The 20,799-nt window shown below is 40.5% G+C and overlaps 1 protein-coding gene across 1 annotated transcript in view; it reads left to right on the top strand.

Annotated features, from left to right (window-relative positions):
- The window catches only part of FANCG (FA complementation group G), a 61,879-nt gene that overhangs the window by 15,410 nt on the left and 25,670 nt on the right, over positions 1–20,799 (top strand). The window contains exons 5-11 of the mRNA XM_082263811.1: positions 1,388–1,535; positions 5,388–5,518; positions 8,369–8,515; positions 10,025–10,185; positions 11,177–11,243; positions 13,644–13,945; positions 20,475–20,515. Of these exons, the coding sequence (XP_082119937.1) occupies positions 1,388–1,535; positions 5,388–5,518; positions 8,369–8,515; positions 10,025–10,185; positions 11,177–11,243; positions 13,644–13,945; positions 20,475–20,515 (997 nt within the window). The remainder of the gene's footprint in view (positions 1–1,387; positions 1,536–5,387; positions 5,519–8,368; positions 8,516–10,024; positions 10,186–11,176; positions 11,244–13,643; positions 13,946–20,474; positions 20,516–20,799) is intronic.

Below are 20,799 nucleotides of genomic sequence, written 5' to 3'. Positions count from 1 at the left end.
AGGTGGATCATCCGGTTTCCAGACTAAACAAGTCTACTGTGGTCCCAGTGGAAGAGTCCCCGGTATTTACAAATCCAGTGGATAGACAGATTGAGTCTCTATCCTGCCATTTCAGAACAGGTGCATTGTATTTATATTGACGTGACAAATCGTGCGACACTGATTGCAAACAGGTGGACCTTGTGTAATAATTTACATAATGGGTTTCATAGCAAAGGAGGACACTTAAGATTTCTGTTTTTTTTTTTTTTTCAACAAGAAATACTGTATCTTCAAAGTCACAAGCATATTGTGTACAATATATGGCACAAAGCTGCATTCTTATTCCAGGTTGTAATGCATCAAAACAGGAAAGACACCAGGGTCGTAAATACTTTTTGCAAGGTGCTGTATGGATTCCATTTGTGTATTTTGCCTGGCTTCAAATTTAATTGTATGTTTACCTTAAAACACTGCATGTGTGTTTTGCTATTTACTTGGGAATATCTCCTACCATGGTCTCCATGCCTGTTTATCAGTGCATTAACATGCTATGTAAATCATCACTACAGTATTTGTTGAAATAACTAGTGTGTTTTAAGCGGACTTGTGAGGATAGAAATATGGGAGTTCACTACCTATTTAGTAACTGACCTGCATTGAATATACAGCAATTGTATTCCGAAAAGTCTAAACTCCTCTTTGTAAATGTAAAAGCAAGTTACCGTCCTAGGTAGGTTCACTCTTGCCTGCTGCAGCTATATGGGTATACATTTAGCTCCTCACTACATAGTATAATCTTCTACACATCTTAAACATTAATAAACACTCACCAGAACTTACTGCTTAAATCCTTAGTAGGGTACTTAACAGGAAAACTGCAGACCTCTATGAATCTATTGTAGATCAGCACAGTCATAAGACCAGGTATAATTCAAATGGTTGCTTATGTATTGACTGCAACATATGATGTCACAAAAGTCCAGTAGTAAAAAGTCACCAGTACTCCACAGATGCATTTTCAAAGATTTATTGTAGAAAAATAATTACACATAGATCAAAGTTCGTGTTTCAGGGCTTCACAGTGTGAGAGACTCCAAACATACATTTATATAACATGTACTGTATAAAGTAGCAAAAGTAGCCTTTAGCATCCAGAGTCCCCTAGCCTAGTAACATCATGACCTCATACTCCTGCCAAATTCATGAAAATAATGCTAATGTTACCACAAAAGTCATAAGACACATGTTCAAAAAATAAAAAATTAAAATCATCATCTAGATGTTGAGTAAACTTGGTTAGGATATAATTCTGTTGAAGCAATTTGCTCAACTATTGATAAAAGCATATTATTTAAATGGTGACAATTGCAATGGAAAAAGGTGATGATCCTATTTTTTTCCACAGGCTCCTACTTTTTCATGTAGAAAATACAACTTGCTAGAATTGATCAAGGCATGGAAAGTTCCTCATCAGACAGAGGAGGAAATTCACACTCTGCAGAGTGACTGCCATTTAAAAGATATTCTCTATACCTCGGCTGCTTTTCTGCAAGGTAACTCATCCTGTTAAGCAATGTCTATGGTGGTGTTATGAGAGTGACAGACAATATTCAAGCATGCGTTTACTGTCTAACTGTTTTGTAACATCAGTACTTTTGGTCCTTGTTATAATAATGAATAGAAAGCATGCCATGAGATATTGTTAAATGAGACTTGTGCATGTGCTCCTAGATCTTATAATGTGTCATTAGAAACCTTTAAAAGACCACAATGACAAACATAGAAAATAACATTACCCGAAAGTGCAGGAATATTAAAGTTTGTGTGCGTAAAAACGCAAACTTAATTTGATGTACAGTATCTCACAAAAGTGAGTACACCCACCACATTTTTGTAAATATTTTATTATATCTTTTCATGTGACAAAACTGAAGAAATTGCACTTTGCTGCAATGTAAAGTAGTGAGTGTACAGCTTGTATAACTGTAAATTTGCTGTCTCCTCAAAATAACTCAACACACAGCCATTAACGTCTAAACCGCTGGCAATAAAAGTGAGTACACCCCTAAATGAAAATGTCTAAAGTGTCAATATTTTGTGTGGCCACCATTATTTTCCAGCACTGCCTTAACCCTCTTGGGCATGGAGTTCACCAGAGCTTCACAGGTTGACACTGGAGTCCTCTTCCACTCCTCCATGACGACATCACAGAGCTGGGGAATGTTAGAGACCTTGAGCTCCTCCACCTTCTGTTTGAGAATGCCACACAGATGCTCAATAGGGTTTAGGTCTTGAGACATGCTTGGCAAGTCCATCACCTTTACCTTTACCCATTTTGGAGGTGTGTTTGGGATCGTTATCATGTTGGAATAGTGCCCTGCAGCGCAGTCTCCGAAGGGAGGGGGATCATGCTCTGCTTCAGTATGTCACAGTACATGTTGGCATTCATGCTTCCCTCAATGAACTGTAGCTCCCCAATGCTGGCAGCACTCATGCAGCCCCAGACCATGACACTCCCATCACAATGCTTGACTGTAGGCAAGACACACGTCTTTGTACTGCTCCACACACTTGACACCATCTGAACCAAATAAGTTTATCTTGGTCTCATCAGACCACAGGACATGGTTCCAGTAATCCATGTCCTTAGTCTGCTTGTCTTCAGCAAACTGTTTGTGGGCTTTCTTGTGCATCATCTTTAGAAGAGGCTTTCTTCTAGGATGACAGCCATGCAGACCATTTTAATGCAGTGTGCAGCGTATGGGCTGAGCACTGACAGGCTGATCCCCCCGAACCCTTCAACCTCTGCAGCAATGCTGGCAGCACTTATACCTCTATTTCTTTTACCTCTATTTTGGACACTTTTTCTTCACTAAGTGGACTTTACAATTGCACCTTTAATATAAGTTTTTAATTTGTTTTTGTGGAATATCACATTTATACTGTTTTTGTGTGAGCTGTCTCCAAATTGTGGAGGTGGTCAATACTCATTGAGAGGTACAGTCACTTCCCACATTGGATAGGACATTGATACTCAGCTTCTTGATGACTTTGCACATTAATATTTTTTTGCACAGTATGCACTAAGCACTTTTCTGTTCTGTTTACTAACCTATCATCTTTAACCACTTTAACGCTGCTCACTGTGCTGCTAATGCGGCACAGTGGCTCGTTATCGTCTTGCGACGTAGACCTACGTCACCAGACATTCCCCTCCCTCGGCGGCGTGCGCGCGGCCGGAGGCTCGCTCCCGCTGTTTTCAGTCACAGCGGGAGTCGGGCCAGGGGATCACCGCTGCTCTTCCCTTGATCGTCAGGGATCGAGTGTGGAGATCTCCTAAGTGACAGGCAGGGTCAGATTGCAGGATTCAGCATAGCTGAACCTGCGATCTGTACCTGTGTCACATAGTTAACCCCTTCCCTGCCAGTGTCATTTTTACAGTAACAGTGCATATTTATAGCACTGATTACTGTAGTAATGTCACTGGTACCCCCAAAAGTGTCAAAAATGTCAGTCAAGGGTCCGATCTGTCCACCGCAATGTCGCAGTCCCGCAAAAAAAAAATCGCAGATCGCCGCCATTACTAGTTAAAAAAAAAAAAAAAAAACAATAAAAATGACATAAATTTCCCATAGTTAGTAGCTGCGATAACTTTTGCTCAAACCAATCAAAATAAGCTTATTGCTATTTTTTTTACCAAACATATGTAGCAGAAAACAAATTGGCCTAAAATGTTAAAAAATTTTGATTTTTACTTTTTTTTTTTGGGGGGGGGGGGGGGATTTCATATAAAAAAAAAATGTGAAAAATATTGTTATTTTTTCAAAATTGTCGCTCTTATTTTGTTTATAGCACAAAAAGTAAAAATCGCACAGGTGATCAAATATCACCAAAAGAAAGCTCTATTTGTGAGGAAAAAAAGGACGTCAATTTAATTTGGGTACAGCGTCGCACGACCGCGCAATTGTCTGTTAAATTAACGCAGTGCTGAATCGCAAAATATGGCCTGGTCAGGAATGGGGTAAAATCTTCCGGTCTTAAAGCGGTTAAAAATATGCTCATTGAGAATTTTTTTTGTCAAAGACATGTAGCTAAATACATTTTGGCCTAAATATATGACAAAAATTGAATATATTGGATATTTTTTAACTGTCAAAGTAGAAAAATATTGTTATTTTTTCGAAATTGTCGCATTTTTTTATTAATATCGCAAAAACTAAAAATCGCAGAGGTGATCAAATACCACCAAAAGAAAGCTCTGTTTGTGAGAAAAAAAGGACATAAATTTCGTTTGGGTACGGTGTTGGATGACCGCGCAATTGTCAGTTAAAGTCGCACAGTGCCGAATCGCAAAAAGTGGCCCAGACGTAAGACAGCAAAATCCTCCGGTGGTAAAGTGGTTAAATGTAAAAGGGTGACTTCCGATTCAGGAATAGTATACGTTTTTATGCATTGGGAGATCTATGTTTTCCATTATGCGATGATACATATCACATTCGTTTGATGTTTACACTATATGCACTCAGCACTTTTTCAAGTGTTTGCACTTTAATTGTTATATAAGTGGGAGGAATCTGACTTTATAAATTTTAAGTGCGGCACATATAAGGATTATATAAGTTAATAACAATATTGTTGTATTAGAGTGCCTGCAGTCTCTTTTCTTCTTCCTTAGTAAGCGCAGTAATCCATTCTGAATCTACTGCACTCGTTGGCCTTTAAACAGGGGTGATACAGGTCCTTTCCATCCAGCCTCTTCTTTGTTGACAGAACTAAAATGTTGGTGAAATCCAATTCCTACCTCCATCAGCACGATTGTCATACCCCCCCAAGACTTAATTGCAGCAGTATTTACAAATGCTTACATAATTTTACCACCTAAGTCTGCTTTCCATTTAGGAGCAAATACAGAAACCATGTTTAATGGGTTAGTCCACCCATTTTTATTCTCTTTTGACAGATTTGGGAGGATTAAACACACTGATATTTTTTTATCTCTCTCAGGGACTATATTGGTGAAATCCCTGCGCTTTAAGTTCCTAGGTCTGCACGTCTGGTGTAACCATTATGAGGAAAGAAATCAGACTTCTTTTTTGGATATTTATTGAAATAATTTTTTTTTATAAAAGAAAGCAGCCGGAGGAGTAGAAAAATGCAAATATTTAAGAAGAACTTGCTTTAGAAGTAGTAGAAGTATGCAGGTTGAAAAAGAAGTTAGGGGTTTATTAAGCCCATCAGGTTCCACCTATAGCAGATTTATAACTTTTGGATGGACCAGCCATTTAAGAGTAGTTTTGCTTTGATTGTGGATCCAATATTATTGCTGAGCTCAAAATGGAGTGCTATTTCTGTTTTTTTATGCAGTTTTGTTTTTAAATGTGGTCTAAACTTTATTTCTCTGCTAGGTTTGGCTTCAATGGATGCTGAGGATTTCCCTCAGGCAGTGGACCTTTTACATGAAGCTGCCAGCAGCTTGTGCACTAGCAAAATATTGTCCGAGATCTACACCTGTCTTGGATGGTCCTTCTACAAGATGGTATAACATAGTGAAAATGGCAATTTTTTTTCTTAGAATTTCTTCTTACGCAGTGTCAAGCCAACATTTAGTATTACAATGGCACCAGTACGCTTTTGTCAAATCTTCAGGAAAGGCATGTGTGTGTATATGTGTATATATATATATATATATTCCATATAATCTCCAAACATGTGTAACGGCTGTGTATTTCTGTTTGTAAAATTCAACAAGCAACATTTTTTCACGTTAAAGTGGAACTCCACCCAAAAGGGGAAGTTCCGCTTTAAGGACTCGTCCTCCGCTCCTCTTGCACAATTGCCACTTTTGAGGAGTGGGGGGGGGAGAGGGGGAAGGACCCGATTTTGACAGGTACCTCCTCCCACTTCCATTCGGCTTTAGGCAATGGAAGTTTTCCTCCCTCCCTCTGCAGTCTTCTGGGACACTGACGGGTCCCAGAAAACTGCATCCACTAATCCAGGATGTGCAGCGCGACTCACGCATGCGCAGTGGGCACCCGGCATTGAAGCCGCAAGCTGTCGCAGCCGGGTGCCATAGTGAACATGCCAGCGCCACCGAGGGAGGATGGAGGATAAAGATGGCTGCGGTGAGCTCCCCGCTGGACCGTGGGACAGGTGAGTGGCTGTTTTTTAGTTCAATCTTTGCTTATTAGAGAAAAGGTGAGTGGCTGTTTTTTATGTCAGCAGTTACACTTTTTGTAGCTGCTGACTTTTATATTTTTTTACAGGTGCCTGGAGCTCCTCTTTAAGTGCATGCAAGCCTGTTTTGAAAAATAAAGGCAACAATTTCAGTTAACAAATTGGTGCTAATTTAGTACATTAAATTTTAGTAGCCTAGTGCTACTAGCCTAGTCAGGACCTAATTCTGCAATCGGCTGTACTGGCATGAATTGCTTGCTAGGTTCATTACTGTCAGTAAGGGCCTATTTTGAGGGCTTTCTGACAGAACTTTTACTAAGAACCCCTTTTCAAAGCTGATTTCAGAGTTGGATTTGGAGTTCACACAGTCCTAGCTTTAGCAAGGGGGAGCGGCACATGAAAGTTTTTTTTTTTACCTTAATGCAGACAATGCATTAAGTTAAAAAAACCATCTGCCTTTACAACCAGTTTATTATTAAAACGACTAATCCTGGCCATGTAGGCTCGTTACAAATTGACTTGGAGAAAGCGTGCAGTCTAAAGCAACAGGTTCAGTTTAAACCTTGCCCCTCAGCAGCTTAAATTTGTCTTCCATTTACTCCCCCACAGTTCCATTCCCCAGATTAAGCAATGAGAAAAAGCACTGTAAGCTCCAAGTTGATCCTAATTTCAGCCAATACAGGGCTGAGGTCTCTCCATCCCCATGTTGTTAAGCTGTTGCCTAATGGACCATTTGGCAAGCAAATAGGGCCCCAATGAAAAAGGATGGAAAATAAGTCACATTGCCCTATACCCAAAGGTACTGGGTATTTTTCTTCCTTTTTTATGGTCAGATTAAACTGCAAGGGCAAAGCACAGGTTCCCTTTAGGTCATGCATAGATCTCCACTTGTGGAAGCAACTTCTACATTCAGCTTCTCTGTCAACAGCTGGTGGCCTGTAGTTTGGCAAGCTTGGATTCAGAAAGGTCTAAATTTGGCATAGGCCTGGATAGTGTCATTGATGGAGACTAAAATTCTGTATATCTATCACAATCTTACGGGTGTGGTAGCTCTGCTCAGGAAGCAGTGTGAACATAGCTATAAGGCCTGTACACACAATCAGAAAATCGTATGAAAAATACAGCTTTCGAAGTGATCCTACGATAATCTGATCATTAATATACAGCTTTCCAGAGTCAATCACGACAAATCTTGCAAAATTATCTGATGGGACAAACATGAAACTTTTTCTTGTACAATACCGCATCGTACAATTTTCGTTTTTATCAGTACAGTTGTCTGAAAATACAATACAAATATATTTCAACACATGACATCACTTCAGAATTTTTATTCTGTTGTACAAGAACTTTCGTAAGTTTAGTAAACTCTTTATTTTCGATATGAGGCATTCATCAAAAAAAAAAAAAAAGATAATTTGTCCGATAATCTCATGGTGTGTACCAGGCATTATAATAGTTCATTGTTGGTTGGTATTCTATCTATTTGTTTCTAATTTTAGTGCAGAGCTTCCTGGTATGGCCAGTCATGATTTCCAAGGCTAGGTGAAATTCCACTGACAAAATTGGGCTTATTCGGTAGACTATTGCAAGGAGCAAAGGGTAACAACAAAGAGCATTCATATAATACTAGTCGGGCTTCAGTAAAGTGGAATCTGTTTATTTGCCAGGAGTCATTGCACTTTACACTTCTCTTTTTTTTTCTTTTGTTAAAAATGACAAACATGTTATGCTTACATTCCCTGTGTAGTGGGTTTTGCACAGAGTGGCCAATCCTCCTCTTCTCTGGTCCCTCTTTGGTGCTTCTGGCCCCTCCCTCCTGTTGAGTGCACCCACAGCAAGCAGCTTGCTATGGGGGCACCTGAGCTGAGTCACCGCTCCCTGTGTCCATTCTGACACGGAGCCGCCACCTGGCCCCACCCCCTTTCTCTTGTCATTGGCTGCCTGACTTTGACAGCAGCAGAAGCCAATGGCACAACGCTGCTGTCTCAGCCAATGAGGAGGGAAGTCCCAGGCAGCTGAGACACTGCTGCAACATTGCTGGCTCTAGATAGTGCTCAGATAAGTATTAGGGGGGCTGAGGGGAGTTGCTGCACACAGGTTTTTTATCCTAATGCATTAAGATAAAAAAAAACTTCTGCCTTTACAACCACTTTAAGAATAATGATGTGAAAAGGCTTGGCAGTCAGGAGGTCTTTTTTGTTTACTCAAGGCAAAGCCACAGACAGCCCTGCAGTTCTGGAAGCAGGCTCTGAGTGTGAATTTTCACTGTCTCCCAGCCCTGTACCACACATCCTGCCTATACAGAGACATGAATAGGATGGAATCTGAACTGGAGGCTCTTACTCTACTTCATACGGTAAATATGCTGAAAACACATAATGGAACAAGGGTTTGTGTGACTAGCAATGACTTGATCTCTGTACAGAATGCCAGCTGGGATCCTTTTAATAGTCAGCAGAAAAATATAATAAATATGTACTATGAAAAAATATATAGTGTTTGTAGCGAATGTATTTCCTTTTTTATCCATTTGTACAGTTTGAAAAAAAAAATGTTTGCTTTGATTTGTCTGCTTTTTACTGTATTACCAGTCCTTATTTCCATACTCCTCCACCCCATAATATTACCTTTTACTACTGCTGGTCATAGATGTAACATTCCAGATTCAATTATACCCGCTCTAAATAAAGAGATGCTGATTACTTCATACTTATGGTACTGTAGTGACATAGGAACCCACAAGAGGAACCACCGTACATGTTGGAGTAGGTAGTGCTTGAAGTGTTAGATCTGGGATCTCCTACCTGGCAGATTTTTAGGACCTGAACCACTAAGGCACCTCCTTTTATGGAGTGGTTTTAGTTTAATTTAGACCCTGTGGTGACAGGGTAAAACAAATCTCAGCACCTGAACCCAGTTTTGCAACTGTATTAGTAAAACTGTAGGCTCAAATGAACTATGTCCTATGTGGCTACTGTCAGAACTGTATAAACTGTATGTAGCATCAGCTGTGTTCTGGCAGCAGTACTGTGACTACCCATTTCTCAGTAAGAAATAGTTTCTTTAGGCCCACTTGGCCCAAACAAATTAAGGTGATTATAAAACTGGAATTTGGTTTTTATTCTACCTAAAACTCCAACCTTGACCCTGACACTGACCCTAACCTGGATCAGCCCTGATCTAGCCATTTTCATGTTTTATTTATTTTTTGCACAGTGTATCTATTCATTCTGAAAAACAAAAATAACACAGGAGTGGTCCAGTCCTCCCAGCTCCCGATTATTAGTTTCCTGGCAGCTGGAGCATTCTATCAGCATAGACACCAAGCGCATGTATGTGGTGCCTTGTTAGAAAGCCTCCTCGTAGGCTCCTTTCTTCCTTCAGTATGACTTTTGCAACCTTCTCTGTTACTTATCTCCTTTAATGCTGTGCATTGAGACACTATAGACTTGAATAGAATGATCTTTAATCTTAGCATACGGCTGAGGAAGGGCTAAAGAATTGTGGCTCAGCAGCTTAGGTAAACAGCAGCCGGAGCCACAACTGTCATGCTTATGTAAGTGAGCAGCTGGGTGGGAGTTTCCTAGGTTAGAGGGCTAGGAAGGAAGGCTAATATTTTTACCAAATGTGAACCTGTCCTTCAAGTGATTTTTCTCTTTTCTCACTCCTTTCTTACCATTTTCCAATTACAGTGCATCTCACCCTTCACTCACACAAGCACCCGACCTTAGCAGACACTGAGGCTCACCCCAGACCTTCAGAGATAAATCCAGAAATTAGTCCAGATGCTTGAGCTGTTCAACATTTTCTAGTTATAGTTTGTCTTGTTTTTAAATGTTTGTTTTTTTTTTTTTTTGTATTTCAGGAATTAGAAAATTATTGCATTGACCCCAGCTCAATAGACACCCTTTTTCTGTTCAGAACTGAACTTATACTGAGCACCTCAATTTTGAGCCGCTATGTCCATGTACCAAATGCCTCCGAAGTGAAGTATCTTATAGCAAATCACAACCTCAGAAGAAATAGGTAATGTGTACATGTATACATGTAATCCTTGGCTTTTCTTACACAAAGCAACAGGAAGTACTCCACTGTTGATTTGATACCAAATCAAAGGGTAATATGTTAGCAGTAATTAATCAGGTTCCAGCTTTAAAGCGGAGTTCCACCCAAAAGTGGAAGCTCCCCTTATCTGCTACCTCCAGTGCCACATTTGACATCTTTTAGGGGGGAGAGAGGAACGGTTACCTGTTTTTGACAGGTACCCATTCTTACTTCCATGAGACCCTGCCGTGGCGAGGTCCCTCGGAAATTTGGCCTCCTTCCTCTGCCACCGGGCTTCGTGCATGTGCAGTAGGGAACCAGCTGTGAAGCCGAAAGGGGATTGCGGGATCCCTGGACTGGTAGGTGTCTTATTAATAAAATTCAGCAGCTACAGTATTTGTAGCTACTGACTTTTAATTTTTTCATGGGGGGGACGACGACTCCGCTTTAATTAGTGGGGCCAAGCTCTCAGACTTGTTACTGGTTACTGCCATGTGCACATTGATTGACTTATTAAACATACATTAAAGCACCAGGCAAATATATGAATTCCATATGTGTGAGCTGTGTTACCTTCCAAAGGATTTGTATTTCTGGCCCCAGATTTACACAGCTCTGTTTGGTAGGGAAAGGGACCTGATCATTTTCTGCTGCAATTTCACTTTCACAAAATAACTGATTGGTACTTGTTGGTACACAAAATTTTCCATTGGTGATGCTCTAGAAGCTCTTACATGTAATTTAGTTTAGGATTAACTAAATAATGGCCGTAGAATAAATGCTTTCACTCCGGCATGTGGAGTTACCTGTTCTGTGTAGTGCAGTCTACGGTTTCATAGGAGCCCCAAAGGGGCACATGTTTTTGTTTTTTTTAAGTGCTTGTGTGTGACTGTAATTTTGCTAATTTTTCACTAGGCTGATGGATAATAAATGTCCAATGTGTAAATATCCAATAGTATCTGTTTCTTTGCAGCGCTGAACAAGCAGCAGAACATTACATGGATCTTATGACTGCATTACTTCATGAATCTCAGCCAGATGTAAGTAGTGGAGAAAGGCTACTGAGCTGTTTGGCAATAGCCCACTGCTCTCGCTATTAAAAATCACCAGTATTAAATACGGTGCATCTGGAAAGTATTCCCAGGGCTTCACTTTTTCCACATTTTGTTATTTTACAGCCTTTTTCCAAAATGAATTAAATTCATTATTTTCCCCAAACTTCTACTAACAATACCCCATAATGACAACCTGAAAGTAGTTTATTTAAAATCTTTAAAAATGTATTAAAAAAAAAAAATAAAAATAAAAAAACTAAAAAAATCAAATGTACGTAAGTATTCACAACCTTTGCTCAATACATTTTTGAAGCACTTTTGGAACCAATTACAGCCTCAAGTCTTTGAGTATGATGCTACAAGCTCTTCTTTGCAGGACCTCTCAGGCTCCATAAGGTTGGATGGGGAACGTCAGCGCACAGCCATTTGCAGATCTCTCCGGAGATGTTCACTCAGGTTCAAGTCTGGGCTCTGGCTGGGCCACTCAAGGACATTCACAGAGTTGTCCCGTAGCCACTGCTTTGTTATCTTGGCTGTGTGCTTAGGGTCGTTGTCCTGTTGGAAGATGAACCTTCACCCCAGCCAGGTCCAGAGCTCTCTGGAGCAGGTTTTCATCAAGGATGTCTCTGTACATTGCTGCATTCATCTTTCCCTAGGTCCTGACTAGTCTCCCAGTTCTTACTACTGAAAAACATTCCCACAGCATGATGCTGTCACCACCATGCTTAACGTTAGGGATGGTATTGGCCAGGTGATGAGCAGTGCCTGGTTTCCTCCAGACATGACGCTTGCCATTCAGGCCAAAGAGTTTTATCAGATCAGAGAATTTTGTTTCTTTGGGAGGCCTTGGGGTACCTTTTGTCAAACTCCAGGCAGGCTGTCATGTGCCTTTTACTGAGGAGTGGCTTTTGTCTGGCCACTCTACCATACAGGCCTGATCTGTGGAGTGCTGCAGAGATGGTTGTTGTTCTGGAAGGTTCTCCTCTCTCCACAGAGAAACGCTGGAGCTCTGTCATCGGGTTCTTGGTCACCTCCCTGACTAAGGCACTTCTCCCCAATTGCTCAGTTTGGCTGGGTAGCCTGTTCAAGGAAGAGTCCTGCTGGTTCCATACTTCTTCCAATTTACAGATGATGGAGGCCACTGTACTCATTGGGACCTTCAATTTTGCAGAAAAATTTCTGTACCCTTCTCCAGATCTGTGTCTCTATACAATCCTGTAACTGAGGTCTACAGACAATTCCTTGGACTTCATGGCTTTGTTTGTGCTCTGACATGCACTGCTAAGTGTAGGACCTTATATAGACATACAGGTGCCTTTGCAGATTATGTCTAGTCAACTGAATTTACCACAGGTGAACTCCAATCAAGTTGTAGAAACATCTAAAGGATGATCAATGGAAACAGGATGCACCTGAGCTCAATTTTGAGTGTCATGGCAAAGGCTGTGAATAGTTATGTACATGTAATTTTTTTCACTTTTTTATTTTGAATAAATTTGCAAAGATTTCAAACCAATTTCTTTCACGTTGTCATTGTGGGGTATAGTTTTTATAATTTTGAGGAAAATAATGAATTTAATCAGGCTGTAACATAACAAAATGTGGAAAAAGTAAATCGCTGTAAATACTTTCCGAATGCACTGTAGTTAGAATAGCTTTGCTGTGTCCTGGAAAAAAGTGTCGTCTTCCTTAACGTTTTCATAGCTAAGAGCTCCTGAATGATTACAAGTTTTTAAATAAAATGTCTTTACTCAAACTAAACTGAATTTTTTTTTTCTCAGTTCCACTTTCCTTGCTACGTTGGCTAAGTCTTAGCTGACATCCATTGTAAAACAGCGATGGGTAGGTTCTGACAACTACCATGAACATTCATACTTATTTTATCAAAACACAATCTGTGGAATTATGTAAGCTTCTTGCACCATTATAATAAAGCAGGAAACTGTCAGAAGTGGCGTGTGCCACATTAACCGAGCAGATAGACATGTTTCAGGTCTATCTGTGCCACACTTTATTTCACAGTGAAATAGAAACTAGTGCAGGTCTGCACTTAACAAAGGGAAGATGGCAATTTTCCATCTAGAAAACTATCGCATATTCCCGCCAGGTGTGACCTTGTCATGTGGAATGTGAGCTGTCAGCAGACAATTCACATTCCTCTCTCTGCCTGTGTAGTGATTACACAGTACAAGCAGAGGCTACTGGGTTAACAACCTCCTCCTCCCTCCTTTCTAAGCTAAGCGGGGGCAGAGACAGCAGAGCGACCAGAGCTTGCAGCTCCTTCTCTCCATACTTGCTCCCCTTTCAACACTGTTTATTCCCCTTGAATGGGAGTTGATGCAATGTGAAAAAATTTCTAATTCTTTTTTTGTTTTTTTTTCTCAGAGTATATATTCCAGCCCTGCTCCCCTACCCAGAATTCCATTGATTTACCTGGAAGCTGCCACAGCTCTGTTAGAAACTGAGAAGTTTCAGGATGCTATCACAGTAAGTGAAGAAGTGTTGGACAATCTCAGTCACATCACAGCTGGCCTTACAAGCATGGTGGAAGCAAAGACCAGTCAAGAGACTAAATCTCACACTGAACGGGTAAACTGTGTCCTATGGGCCTCCACAGCTCACTTTCTTCAAGGAGAAGCTCAAGGAAAGCTGGGAAATCGTAAAGAGTCAGTTATTGCATACACCAGGTACGCTGAATGTCTGCAAAAAAAAAACTAAAAGATCTCTAATTAAATGTGTCAAAGTGCACAGTAAATTTGGGTGTAGGTCTATGTTGTCTGGACAGTAAGGGGGTTTATTATTTTCTTGTCAACATTGTTTCCTGAGATGTAATGCAAAATATAGATATGGCTTAGTGTAAAGCCCCGTACACTCGTACCGATTGTCGGCCGTAAATATTCGGCCGCCAACCGATCGGCCGATTGTAGGCTTGTTAGTATGATGCTTCCGACAGCCAACAGCGCATTTTCGGCCGAACAGAATCTGTCGTGCAGGCATTAAAATTTTTGTATGCCGACACCAGAACGGCCGATTGTTCGCCAGTCAGTACAGATTTCGGCCAACAGACAGCAGATTTGCAAGACTGGGCATGCTCAGAAAAGAAAAAAGACAAGGAAAGTTAACCATCACATGACATCACTTCTGCAGTCGGCTGTTGTTGGCCGACAAAATTCGTGTGCAGTCTTTTGCAGTTTTCAACCGACAGGACAGCCCTGGACTAAAGACGGCCGATCGTTCGGCCGACGATCGGTACGTGTGTACGGGGCTTAAGGGTCCAACTAGTCTGTCACCTTTGCATAGCAGGTCTATTTGAAGTGTATGTATAGCTATACAGTGGGGAAACGAATTATTTGATCCCACTTACAAAAAAATTAAGGGTCTAGAGTTTTTATCATAGGTGAATTTAAAATGATAGATACAGGATATCAACAAAAAATCCAGAAAAAAACACATAAAACAAATTCTATAAATTAAGTTGCATTTCAGTAAGTGAAATAGGTATTTGATCCCCAAGCAAAACATGACTTAGTACTTGGTGGTGAAACCCTTGTTGGCAAGCACAGAGGTAAAACATTTCTTGTAGTTGGTGACCAGGTTTGCACACATCTCAGGAGACCTTTTGGTCCACTCTTCTCTACAAATCTTCTTTAAATTCTTAAGGTTTATTGGCTGTCTCTCGGCAACTCAAAGTTTTAATTCCCTTCATACATTTTCTATAGGATAAAGGTCTGAAGACTGACTAGGCCATTCCATGACCTTAATGTGCTTCTTCTTGAGCCACTCTTTTGTTGCCTTGGCAGTATGTTTTGGGTCATTGTCATGCTGGAAGACCCATCCATGACCTATCTTCAGTGTTCTGGCTGAGGGAAGAAGGTTCTCATCCAAGATTTTACAATACATGGCCCGTTCATTGGCCCCTGAGAGGAGCAAAGTCGGCCTATACCTTTAGCAGAGAAACAGCCCCAAAGCATCACGTTTCTACCTCTGTGACTGTAGGGATGGTGTTCTTAGGGTCATAGTCAGCATTTTTATTTCTTCAAACATGGTGAGTAAAGTTAATGCCAAACAGCTAATTTTGGTCTCATCTGACCATAGCACTTTCTCTCAATCCTCTGAATCATTTAGATGTTCATTGCCATTGCTATACATGTGCCTTTTTGAGGAGGCGGATTCGCCATGTTTGGAAGAAGAAAATCAAATACTTCCACTAAAGATCAAATACTTATTTTACTCACTGAACTGCAGCTCAATTTATAATATTTGTATCATGTGTTTTTTTCTGGATTGGTTGATATTTTGTGTCTATCATTTAAAATACACCTATGATAAAAATTATAGACCCTTCACTTCTTTGGAAGTAGCAAACTTAGAAAATCTGCAAGGGAATTAAAAAAATATTTCCCCACTGTATATATCTTTCTTTTTTAGTTTTGAATAGGAAAGGATTAAAATCCCTGTCAAGCTATGTTTTTACTGTCTGTGTCCTGCTGGGGTGACTTCTCTTCACTTTGTATCCTGGACGAGAGGAAATTTCCCCTAGGTGATGGTAATTCTCTCAATTTTAGACAGTTGTCATCTGAACACTTGTTCCTGCTGGAAGATTTCCCATCACCTCTTGTCCTCGTGACAACTCTAGAATGTAGAATTTATTCATACTTTCCATCTCAGGGATAATAGTGAATTCCCCCAGTGGGTACACAGACAACAATAAAACTTTGGAGAGGTTCTAACCTTTCTTTACTTTATCCAAAACTGAAAAAAAAAAAAGTTTTGCCTTTACATACACTTTAAAGCGGAACTAAAGTCTGCAAATACTGTTCCAGCAATGGTCTGATGTCCACAAGGTCCCTTGCTGGTATCTTCTCCCCAGCCTTTTCCAGGGTGCTGGTCTTGATTGCCCAGCATAAGACAGTGAAACTCCAGGCATGGAGTTAAGTCACAAAGGCGTCATGCCCGATATGTAAACTTAGCTACACATGCGGACAGACAGGTGCATGTATTTTATTGCAGAAGTCCCATTGCATTTCTCTTCTTCGACAAACAGCCTGCCTGCTTGTAAGCTATTTAATTTTGACTACACTGACTTACGCTTTAAGACTGAAATTGCTTTAGTTGATTTTAGGAGGTCGTCCAGTCTAACTGAAAATCCACTGTTTGTGACACACAGGGTATTTCTTCCTGAAAATTGCAAGGTTTGCACTTTTTCAACAAAATAAAGCATCATGTAGTCTGGAGTCACTTGGCAATAGTCAAGTTTTTTTTTAAAGAAAAAGACAACAAACACCTATATTTGTGACTTCTACAAACACACAGTATATTAATAAACTCTTCACTCAGAGGGACCTCCAAAGTACAATATTACCCCCCAACCACAAGAAGCAGGAACAAAAATTGTCTTTGGTGTAAATGTTATAGAGTATTTCCAAGCCAGACAGATTAGTAGTTGTGGATGCTGTTTATCTTCTATAAAGGTAATAAAAGCAATAGCAGGGTATATTTCATGTTGTCCTCTTAAAAGAAAGTCCAAATTGTAGTCCAACTGGATCTACACAGCGGTCATTCCCTATTAAATAGGGATACAATCTCACAATATGCAGGGAGTCTACAGATGTGTGTAGAAAGGGAAGAATTTTAGGAAAAATATAGGCACATAGAAAGGAGCCTATCAGTACTCTAAAAAGTTTAAACTAAATCGTAAAAAATGACGGGGGGGCGGGAACCCTATTGTTCTTGGAGGACGTCATATGACGTCCTCACGTGGCTGCTCCAGCGAGATCTGTCACCCGCTGTGTCCGCTGGATTCAGCGGATGACTGATCAGTGTACTGGCTCACCGCCAGTACCATGTGATCGCTGTGACCAATTGCAGCAGATCACCTGACAGTTGTAAAAAATTAATGGCTCCCTATACAATTGTGTTGCTAGCTGTGATTGGTCACAGTGATCACATGGTGCAGACAGGGCCAATCACAGCCCATTTGTACCCGGTTATTGGCTGTGACCAATCACAGCTAATCGCAACAATAGACAGTGTCTACACATTGTTATTCAATAAAAATATTTGCTTATGACTCTGTCGGTTATCTGCTGATATAACCATGTCTATTTTGTATGACTGCTCAATTGTTTGTACACTTTGATATATTCCTGTTCTAAAACTCAATAAAAACTAATTTGAAAAAAAATATATATATATTTGCTTATAGCAGTGAAATTCACGGCTTTAAGAAAAAAAGTATGTTAAAAAAAAAATTCTGATCAACTCCCCAGAGTGGTACAGTGTTACTATGGTAATAGTATGTAAAAAAAAAAATATTTTAATGTATTTATTTAAAATTTACTTTTTACATACTGTCAGTGTCCCTGGTCACCACCACACCAGTTACATGATGACCCTGTACTGCTCTGGTGACAGTATGTGGGAAAAATAAACATTTTTTTTTCTTCATTTTCTAAAAAATTGTAAAAAGAAAAAAAGAAAAGAGAACTTCAAAAACCGCAGCATGCCTCTTAATAAATACCGAAGACTGTCTACTTTCCAAAAAGATCATTTGGGGGATATTTGTAATTTCCTGGCGTTTTCGGGTCTCAAGAAATGAGATAAGGCATGAGTACATCAGAAATGATTGATTTTCAGATATACAGCGGGTAAAATAAGTATTGAACACGTCACCATTTTTCTAGGTAAATATATTTCTAAAGGTGCTATTGACATGAAATGTTCACCAGGTGATTGGCTGGGCCATTCTAGCAGCTTTATTTTCTTTCTTTGAAACCAATTAAGAGATTCCTTGGCTTTGTGTTTGGGATCATTGTCTTGCTGAAATATCCACCCTTGATTCTTCATCATCCTGGTAGATGGCAGCAGATTTTTATCAAGAATGTCTTGGTACATTTTTCCATCCATCTTTCTTTCAATGATGTGAATTTTGGCAGTACCGTATGCTGAAAAACTGCCCCACACCATGATGTTCCCACCTCCAAACTTTACTGTTGGTATGGTGTTTCTGTGGTGATGTGTGCAGTGCCATTTAACCTCCAAACATGGTGTGCATTATGGCATTCAAAGAGTTAAATTTTGGTCTCATCTGACCAGACTATATTCTACCAGTATTTCACAGGCTGGTCTAAATGTTGTGCAGCAGACTTTAAAGGAGCTTCAACATGCTTTTTCTTCAGCAATGGAGTCTTGCATGGTGAGCGTGCATACAAGCCATGGCAGTTGAGTGTATTACTTATTGTTTTCTTCGAAACAATTGCACCTTCTAATTCCAGGTCTTTCTGAAGCTCTCCACCAGTGGTCTTTGGCTTTTGAACAGCTCTTCTGATAATTATTTTCACTCCTCATATGGATTATGGCCCCAACAGTGTTTACTGGAACATTCAGAAGTTTAGAAGTCCTTCTGTAATCAATACCATCAGTATGTTTTGCAACAATAAGGTTGCAAGGGTCTTGAGAGAGCGCTTTGCTTTTACCCATCATGAGATGTTTCTTTTTATAACACCTTTTTATAGTCCATCAGTTGAGACTGAACCAGGTGATATTAATTTGCACTGACAAGGGGAAGAATTGCTTCCTAATTGCGGATAGATTTCAGCTGGTGTCTTGTCCTTCCATGCCTTCTTGCACTTCCCTTTATTCATGTGTCCCAACAATGGATTTTGTACGAAGTATTAAATTTCATTTAGCGTGTTCAATACTTTTTCCATGCGTTATTCAATTTTATTACACATAACTTAGATTCTGAACTTATTTGTTTTGGTTTTGTTTGTTTCTATGTATAGTATATATTTTTTTCCCCCAAAATGTTTGGCCTTTTTTAGTTTATTTATCAAAAAATAAAAAAATCCCAGTGGTGATTAAATACTAGTGATCGACCATTGTCGTTTTTTTTAATACCGATATTTTGATCATCGGATATCAGTATCGGCCAATATTTTCGGGCATGTAAAAAAAACATTTTTTCCAGGTACTCTTGAGGAGGGATTTAAAAGATCTAAAAGACCCCAAACCCCTCCTCGGCACTGAAAAGCATTCAAAACACCAAGTTTGGCTGTTTTGAATGCTGTCAGTTTTTTTAATGTGGCGTCGAGTACCCGGAAGTGATGTCATGACATCACTTCCAGGTTGTTACATGAAGACCCGATCAGAGCCGAATGCGGGTTTGATCGGGTCTTCTGTTCGGCGGCCGTGCAGGTAGGATGCCCGGGTCTCCTGGTGGGATGGGAGACCCGGGCGAGCCGCGGGAGGGGGGGGGACATCCCCTCCCGCTCCTTGTAATGACAGCCGAGCGTCTTCTCAGCCGCATTGGTTGTCATTACAAGGCAGCCGACCGTCGGCTATGGACACCGGTACCGGGGTGATGCCTCTAGCAGCAGGCATCACTCCAGGACAGCACTTTCCCGAAATATCGGCAACCTCAGGGGCCGATTCCGATATATCGGGGAAAGTGCATATGGGCCCCCGATATATCAGTGGTGCCAATAATCGGTCGATCCCTATTAAATACCACCAAAAGAAATCTCTATTTATGTGATAAAAATTTTGTTTGGGTACAGTGTGGCATGACTGCACAACTGTTTACCCTGACGGTTACGTGTACTCCACGCGAGATGACGCTTCTCGACATGTCTCTCGATAGCCATGTGCATGCATGTGCACTTGGCCGATGTTGCCGTTGAGATATCGGACCATTCACCAAACATTTTAGACACACCTCGTATGACTTATGTCGTTTGCAGGTAGGAGGAGAGCTGTCAAAATAGTTAGTGCACAGTGATGTGGATATAATTTGTAAGGAAACTGTAGGGCAGCAGTGCAAGAATGTCACTTTAAATTTTAATTTCCAGTTTACTACTTTGTGCTTGGTAGCTCCCTGGTCATTTTGAACATAGGAGATCTTCATTGTAAATTTTGGGCCCTTTCACCCTACAAGTGCTGAAAGAGAACGGTCTAGTAGGCAGTAGAAAAGAAACAACTCACAAACTTGACAGCGGTGAAGGGGATCTGTGATTAGCAATCTTGATTACTCGTGTGTCTGAGGTCAACTTCAATGTCTTTAATTTGCCTCAATGGCTTCCCAAATGGGGCATTTCTCCCACCCCAGACCCTATGGCAGCTACATAGGCTTCTATGACTTCTGTTATGCCATAACCTGCTCTAGATAATGTTTTTGATAACTAATTTTCCTCTTTTATTATTATTTTTTTTTTAAAGGTGTATAAATCTAATGATGAAAGTTCAATTCGCTGATTCTGGTGAGTTTTATAGCTAACTTTAGTTTTTGTCATAGTAAAAGGCCCCTACTAAATAATTGTCGGAGTGATGTAGCTAAAGACTCTTGTTTAACCACTTAACGATCGACTACCGCAGATTTACTGCAGCAGGCAGCCGCTCCTGGGCAAATCGACGTAGGTCTACGTTGCTTGCTCTCAGCAGGCTAGGGGGCAAGCGCGTGCTGCCGGCGGCGTGCCCCCGCTCGTCTCATAGCGGGGAAGCTGATGCGTGTGTCAGGTGGCTCCCATTGCCCCCGACACCCGCA

The sequence above is a fragment of the Pelophylax lessonae genome (assembly GCF_965119305.1).
Source record: "Pelophylax lessonae genome assembly, chromosome: 1".
NCBI classification, from domain to species: domain Eukaryota; kingdom Metazoa; phylum Chordata; class Amphibia; order Anura; family Ranidae; genus Pelophylax; species Pelophylax lessonae.
Note: the sequence above shows the minus strand (reverse complement) of the source record. Positions and strands in the feature narration are given on the sequence as shown.